We start from the raw sequence: 8294 nt of genomic DNA, 5'->3' as shown, positions 1-8294 counted from the left end.
CAAATCAGTACCTGCTATCTGATATCAACCAAATAAGAATGGGTTTCCTGTTGAGTCTAGTTCCTCTCAAGCTTTCTTCCTATTGCTATTCTAGGCAGTTTTTTCTTGACACCATCACCTTCGGGTTGCTCAGCAGAAACAATCTGATTTACACATTCTTGCACAGATTTACACATTTTTCCTCACACATTTCATACTGATTCTCCTATTTTTTGTATTCTGTAATGCTGCTTTGTGACAATGACTGTTGTTAAAAGCACTATATAGATAAAAAAATTGAAAATTAAAAATTTAATTGAATTACACTGCATCAAGCAACTAAGGAAATTTGAAACTACTAGAACTAAAACTCTACTAGAAGGATTAAGAACCCCTCAACACATTATAAAAAACTGAAAGCATAGTGCTGAACTGTCAACTTTGTAAATCAACAGTACAAACCATTAAATATGTTCAGTAGTGAAAGTAAGAGCATTTCCTTACGCACACAATATACTGAGAACTCACAGAATTAGAACTAAACTGCTAATCAGCTAATATCACCCTATTGTTAAATATAATAATAAATATAAAAATGTTTTAGAATTATTGTCCCCAGTCTTTAAGACGAGTTTAACCTGTGGGTTATGTGTGGGTGCGCTTTGATGACGTCCCACCAGATGACGTTATACTGCAGCGAGAACATCGAAACATCTACAGCCGCAACACGAAAGAACATCGAGTTCCACTGCCCACCATACATGCCTTCACACCAGTGGCCGAAATGACAATAAAACAGATTATCCATTTTCACTTAATAGCCTGTGAAAATGGAATGACTATAAAATTGCTGTAATTCCTAAACAGGTGCAATATTTTTGTAAATCCCCTTAAATAAAAGCTTTTAACACTTAAATCAAATCTTGTCTGCTTCCACTGTGGTGGATCAAGACAAAAAAAAAGTGTGACTATATGTATGGAGGTAAAACACATACTTGCTTCATATTCCTTTATTTCATCCAATGCATATGTACAGTTATAACATTAAGTAAAAGTAAAATAGTTGTCTTAACTTAGAATATATTAGGCAAATAATTAATTGATAAAAAAAAAGCAAAAATCATACTGGTTTTAAATTAACCATCTGATGTTGGGGAAGATTTGTGGTGGTGTTAGGGTGAGGGTGTGCTTGGTGAAGTCAGTCCTTTACCCTATCAGTGGGTATGGACTGATGTCCAGCTGGGGCTGCTGTGTGGTTCATGTTCCCTGTTGGCAGATCCCCAGCTGACAGGCTTCACAGTGCGCACTTTCGTGTGGTCCAGTCACTCTACCAGTAAAGCGTGAGGATCGGTTTGATTGTCCCACATTCTCCCCATAGCACCTAAATTTAATCTTTTCTATCAGTTTCTCCAGGATGACGTCAATGTTCTCTTGACCATATCTCGGATTCTCCTTGCGGGGTGCAGTGCAGCGGCGACACTCCTGCTTACAACGACGCATCTTTACAGTGCCACGCCCACTTGCCGCATCACGTGAGAAATGAAACACCACCATCACTCGCTTAGAGGACCACGAATGACCACATCCAGTACAATAAAACCTATAAATCAAAGAAAGAGAGAGTTTAAAGGTGAAAATGGCAGGTGAGGCATGAGAGAAGTTATGCATTTGGAAGGTTTTTAGTCCCCTTTCATTAACTTCACTAATTTCTTCAGCTAAATCACCAACTTGTCCACTAGATTCCAGATATACAAGTTTATTCATGTTTGGATGTTTTTTTTCCCCCTTTCCACCAATAACTTGAGCAAAATTATAAACTTGTCGACTAGATTCATTATTCATTCAAATAGATAATATCAGAATTAACTGATTAAAAAATACTCAATAATTATTGTGGAAAAGAGGTAAAGAGGCGGGTACAAGCAGGTTGGAATGGGTGGAGAAAAGTTTTAGGTGTGTTGTGCGATAAAAGATTATTAGCGAAAATGAAAAGAAAGGTGTACAGGACAGTGGTGAGACCAGCAATGCTCTACGGCTTAGAGACAGTGGCGCTGAAGAAAAGACAGGAGGCAGAGTTGGAATAAAATGCTCTGTTTCTCCCTATCTCCATTTACTGTATGTAATACAGGAATTAGACTAAAGACTCCTGCCATTTAATTAAATGATGGAACAATTTAATATTGATACATTACTTTATCCAATAAGTTTACTAAGTTGATTATGAGTCTATCAGTTAAGATTATCGATTGATTGATTCATATATGCATATTCTTTCACTTGATTGATGTATGGCTTTAACAGGATTCTCTACCTTATTTATGCATTTTAACAGTTTTCTGTGTCGAAAATCACTTTCTAACCTTCAGTAGTAGTCATGTCATGCACAGCTGCAAATGTAAATGTCATGTGCAAATCACGTCTTGGGTTCAGTGAGGTGCAATTTAAATTGTTGGTTTAGAATGTTGTGTTTTTGATGTCTTCTGAATGTGTGATATTTTGTTCATATTTTGTTCATATATAATTGCCATCTAATGTTTGGTAATAAATAATATATATCTCAAAACCTACATATGTTGCAAAACCTTTAATAAGAGCCAGAAGATTATATGTTAAACTTTAAACAATGAATAGATATATAATACAAAGAGTTAATACAAACAGTCATCTCTCACAAACATATAATACAAATTTGGATTTAAGTAGTGTGTGTATGTGTGTGTGTGTGTGTGTGTGTGTGTGTGTGTGTGTGTGTTCAGTGTACTGTATGTGTCGTGCATGAGTCTTACTGAGCAAACGATCCTCTCATGTACTCATAAAACCCTGGTTCTGTATTTTTGGGCTGGATGGAATCATCCATATGCAGCGTCCACTCATCCCGCAAACCTTCGGCTCTCGATCTAAACACACTCATCCACATTTGGTCCTCCATCTCTCTCTCTCTCTCTCTCTCTTTCTCTCTCTCTCTCTCTTTGCCTCTTCTTCCCTTTGCTGTCACTGCCTGCCAGCTGTATTTATAAAGCATAGCTACTTTCTGGAGAAAGGAAACAGAAACTTATTTTGACCACACACACACACACACACACACACACACACACCAAACTATGGTATTAAATGTTAAATAAATAAATAAATAAATAAATAAATCTATCTATCTATCTATCTATCTATCTATCTATCTATCTATCTATCTATCTATCTATTATTTTTTAACAACATTTTTATTGCACTGTTATAACTTATTTTTAAGACTGTACAGTGATATTGTATTGTTTTATTTGTTTGTCATCATTAGATAATGTAAACTATATGTTTTACTTTCATATTATTTCACTTTCCCTTTTTTTGTAGTCTGAACATGTTCCTGAGGTCACATGGAATAATTTCCCTAAACTTAGAAACCAAGAATGAAACTTAAAAAAGAAAAACGAAACTAAAATGAAATTGTCTTAAAATAGTGGTTTATGGAAGTTCTGACACAATTTATGAGCGTTTATTTTATTTAAAGACTTCCTAATCTGCTTCCTTAAAAACTTCCTAATCAGCTAACATCACCCTAATGTTAAACATATGTTTTCAAATTATGGTCCTCAGTCTTTAACACAGTTTAACTTGTGGGTGAAGGGGTTTGGTTTTCCTAAAAAAGGTTCAGTGAAAGATAGAAATATTAAAAAGTAGGTTAGAACAGATGTAAAGAGCATGCTATCTAAAGGAACCAGTTGAGTGGTCTACATTTGAAATGTAAATGACCAAAGCACGCCGTAGCCTCCTAAAAAGTTCATAATCTAATAATCATAAACTTAATTGATCTGTCCAGTGTGTAAGGTCTGTTCTGGATAACAACCTGGATGGATGTCCTCCCAGGATAATTGGGGGAGATTTGGGGTGGTGTCTCACTTTCGCCCCAAAGCACTTAATTTTAATCTTCTCTATCAGTTTTTCCAGGATCACCTCAATGTTCTTTTTACTATATGTCGGATTCTCCTTGCGGGGAGCAGTGCAACAGCGACACTCAGGCTTACAGCAACGTATCTGTACAGAGCCACGCCTACTTGCCGCCTACTTGCGTGAGAAATGAAACACCACCATCACTCGCTTAGAGGGCCACGAACGACCACATCCAGAGCAACGAAACCTATAAATCAGAGAGAGAGAGTTTAAAGTTGAGAAAGGGCAGGTGGGACATGAAAGAAGTAACGCATTTGGAAGATTTTATTCCCCTTCCATTAACTTCAGCAAAATCATAAACTTGTGTAGTAGAATTTTTTTTCAATTATTAATTCAATTCAATTTTTTTATTATTGATTAAAAATACTCAAATAATTTTTGCAATGACTGTGTGCATAAATATTTTAAACTAGACCTCTAATAAAGCAACCTGATCTTGACGTCTGTCAGCTGACCAACTATAATATAGGCCAATATTTAATCTCCCCATCAACTTCAAGATCCTAGAAAAGATTGTAGCACAACCAGTTGTTTTTTACATTAATCTAAATAATCTCTTTTTGTGCATGGCCCAGGAGATCAGCCGTTTGGCTCCAGCAGTCATAGCATAGGCAAAATCACTGAGATCACTTTTCCCCCTTTCTAATGGCAGCTGACCTGGATCTGCAAGATCAAAATTCAAATTCAAATTCAAATTTTATTTGTCACATACACAGTCATACACAGTACGATATGCAGTGAAAAGCTTTTTTGACTACCAGTGACCTTAAAATTAAAGCTTAAACATAAGAAATAAATATGAATAAAGAAAATAAGGTAGAAAATAAAGTTAACTGGTAAAATATACTGTACACATAAAAATAAAGATATATTGCAGTAAAAGAAATGTGGTAGAAAATGAAATTAACTAGTAAAATATACTGTGCAAAGTAAAATAAAATAAAAATATACTGTACAAATAAGAACAAAATATCAATAGATATAATATAGAAATATAAAAAAAGAAAATAGAAATTTGTCCAAATAAGAAACGTAAAAATGACTGAGGTGGGCAAATATGCATAAAGTGACTTCTTAAAGTGTCTTATTATTAAAGTGATTTATGCAGTGGTCCATAAATGAAAGTATAAGCAAAACGTGTGCATGAATGTGTCCATAGTGTCCATGATTGCCCAGTGTTGGATGTAAAAGAGATGATATTAGTCCTGTATTGTGTTGTGGTTGAGAGACCTTATGGCCTGCACCACCACCCTCTGTAGAGCTCGTCTGTCCTGCATGGTGCTGTTCCCGAACCAGGTTGTGATGTTTCCCGTCAGGATGCTCTCTATGGTGCAGGAGTAGAAATTCCTGAGCACCTTGGAGGGCAGTCTAAAGTCTCTCAAGCGTCTGAGGTGGTAGAGGCGCTGCCGAGCCTTTTTTACCATGGTGTTGATGTGACAGGACCATGACAGGTCCTGCGTGATGTGAACACTGAGGTATCGAAAGCTGTCCACTCTCTCCACTGGGCTGCTGTTGATGACTGGGGTCTGGTAGTTCCTCTCCTGCTTTGTACAAAAGTCCACAATCAGCTCCTTTGTCTTGCTGACGTTCAGGAGAAAATTGTTCCTCTGGCACCATTTCTCCAGATTTCCAATCTCCTCTAGGTAGGCCGACTCATCGTCGTTTGTGATCAGGCCCATCACAAACTTGATGATGGCGGTGGAGTTGGTAGTGGCCACACAGTCAAATGTGTACAAAGAGTACAGCAGGGGGCTCAGAACACAACCCTGGGGGGCTCCAGTGCTGAGAGTGAGGGAGGCTGAGGAAGTTAGGAAGTTGGAGATCCACTGACACATTGATGAGCTGAGTCCCAGGTGCTCCAGGTTGGTGGTGAGTGTGGAGGGAATTATGGTATTAAATGCAGAGCTGTAGTCGATGAAGAGCATTTTAACAGAATTCCCTTTCCTAGTGTCCAGGTGAGTGAGTGATGTGTGGAGGTGAGAGATGGCATCATCAATAGGATGGTTTGGGCGGTATGCAAACTGTAGTGGGTCGAGTGTGTCCGGTAGTGAAGAAATGATGAAGTCTCTGACCAGTCATTCAAAGCACTTCATCACTACTGAGGTGAGGGCTACAGGGCGATAGTCATTAAGAGAAGCAGGTTGAGGTTTCTTTGGGACAGGAACAATAATGGACTCTTTGAAGCATGTGGGGCTCACCGACTGAGATAAAGAGATGTTGAATATCTCTGTGAACACAGGTGCAAGCTGGTCTGCGCAGGCTCTAAGGATACTGCCTGAGATGCCGTCTGGTCCTGCTGCTTTTCTGGTGTTCACTCTCTTGAAGGCTCTCCTCACGTCGTGCTTGGCGATGATGAACGCGCTTCCGGTCCTGGCAGTGTCTTCCTGTCTGCAGCCGTTAGCGCCGCTAGCATTAGGATCTAGCGTCTTTAGCTGCAGCCTCGAAGCAAGCATAGAAAGTGTTCAGCTCGTCTGCCAGAGTCGCGTCCGCGTTCGTCATACCGGATGTTGGTGCTTTATAGTCCGTTATAGTCCTTAGTCCCTGCCACAGGCTCCTAGAGTCACTCTGTTAGATCTGTGACTCTAGCTTCCTCCCGTAGCGCTGCTTCGCCTCTTTCACCGCCTTCCGGACGCTGTATGACGCAGCCTTGTATGGTTCCATGTCCCCTGACGCGAGCCCCTTGTTGTAGGCAGCGGTGCGAGATCTTAGAGCATCGCGGATAGTTTTATCCACCCACGGCTTCTGGTTGGGAAACGTTCTGATAGTGATGAATCCCACAACCGCTTCTGTAAAAACGCTGACCTCATCATCGGAGCTGTTCCTGAATGTCCCAGTCTGCGTCATCAAGTGCGTCCTGTAACGTGGCCACTGATTGGTCCGTCCAGCGTGCGACCTCCCTCTGAACCGGAACTTCCTGTTTCAGCCTTTGTTTGTATTTTGGCATGAGGAAGATGCCAAAATCTTGGCCGGATTGAAGATGGTCGGATTTACCAAACGGTGGACGAGATTGTGCCTTGTAGCCGTCCTTGACTGTAGTGTAGCAGTGGTCCAGTGTCCTTTTGCCCCTGGTGGGGCAGGTGATGTGCTGATAAAAGTTCGGTGCTGCGCGTTTGAGATTGGCACTGTTAAAGTCCCCCGCCACAATAAGCGCAGCGTCCCGATGCTGTGTTTGGTGCTGTGTGAGTGCTTCATGCAGCTCGCATAAGGCAGTGTCCGTGTCCGCTTGTGGTGGAATATAAACGGCGCTGATTATGACTGATGTGAACTCCCTAAGTAGATAAAAAGGACGACACACACTACACACAAGGTGTGTAGGAACGTGTAAGTGGAACAACGCTCACGCTGTTGCACCAATATATATATATATAGTGGAACCTCGGATTGCGGGTAACGCGCTTTGCGAGTGTTCCGCTAGACTTGAAAAACGTCGAGCGTCACGTGATTACAACTGAGCCAATGTTTTTTCTCTCTCTCTTGCGCTGCGGAATAGTGGGTAATCATCTCCCCCACTGGGTCTAAGTGCTCGTCTCTTACTGGTATAATTAACATTCGTGCACGTGTGCACTATTTACTATAACATGTGACTACGTGTGAGTGTAAAACATATTTTATTTTGTGTTTCTATGCGTGTGTGTACAGCGCACGTGTACTGTTTTTTATAACACACATGTGTGCGCGGGGAAAGCAAAAGAAAGTCGCTTAAGAAAGGTTAAAATTTTTTTATTTTTCTCTCTTCCTCTCTGTATCAGCCTGCACTTTGTGTGTGTGTGCGTCATTGGACACCATCACACCTTCACACACACACACACACACACACACACACACACACTTTCTCTCTCCTCTCTCTCTCTTTCTTTAATGCTGTTCTATCATGATTTTTTTCGAAGGGAAAGTGCAGGTTCATTTGTTTTATTTTTACTTTACAGCAGTGATTACATTAGTGTGCGCTGACATGAGTGTCATTAGAGTGTTCCACACACATACACAAACACACAGGTTAATTTGTTTTATTTTGACTTTATATTTTGTATAAATTATTTCTATGTATTTTTTTTTGGGCTGTGAAACGAATAATTTGAGTTTCTAGTATTTCTTATGGGAAAATTTGGTTTACAAGTGTTTTAAAATAAAAGCCCAATTTTGTAATCCAAGGTATATATATATATATATTGATGTACAGAATACAATGACTCAGGAAATACAATCTGTCTGTTTACACGACAATCACATTAGCACATATCTGATTTATTTCCACATATGAAGGAGGCCTGAAACCGATCTCGAAATATCGGAATGCATGCGTTTTTTTCCTGTTTACACGGACATAGAACATATATGATATGTGTCACATATGACCAAAAAATCGGAAA

At 39.6% G+C, this 8294-nt stretch overlaps 1 protein-coding gene across 1 annotated transcript; it reads right to left on the bottom strand.

Annotated features, from left to right (window-relative positions):
• Nucleotides 1–1026: 1026 nt before the first annotated feature.
• LOC128543250 (receptor-transporting protein 3-like) lies at nucleotides 1027–2953 on the bottom strand. Its single transcript, XM_053513616.1, has 2 exons — nucleotides 2766–2953; nucleotides 1027–1579 (listed from the first exon to the last, which is right to left on the bottom strand). Exons 1-2 carry the CDS (start codon nucleotides 2906–2908, stop codon nucleotides 1237–1239), a joined length of 486 nt encoding a protein of 161 aa, XP_053369591.1. The 5' UTR covers nucleotides 2909–2953; the 3' UTR covers nucleotides 1027–1236.
• Between the last annotated feature and the right edge of the window lie 5341 nt (nucleotides 2954–8294).

This window comes from Clarias gariepinus, chromosome 15 (genome assembly GCF_024256425.1).
Source record: "Clarias gariepinus isolate MV-2021 ecotype Netherlands chromosome 15, CGAR_prim_01v2, whole genome shotgun sequence".
Taxonomy (NCBI): Eukaryota; Metazoa; Chordata; class Actinopteri; order Siluriformes; family Clariidae; genus Clarias; species Clarias gariepinus.
Note: the sequence above shows the minus strand (reverse complement) of the source record. Positions and strands in the feature narration are given on the sequence as shown.

Excerpts from the sequence above, each read along its gene's own strand:
- LOC128543250 (XM_053513616.1), bottom strand. The coding sequence starts at position 2,908 with ATGGAGGACCAAATGTGGATGAGTGTGTTTAGATCGAGAGCCGAAGGT. Across the intron at positions 1,580-2,765 it reads ATGAGAGGATCGTTTGCTCA|GTTTTATTGTACTGGATGTG; the intron begins GTAAGACTCATG and ends TTTGATTTATAG.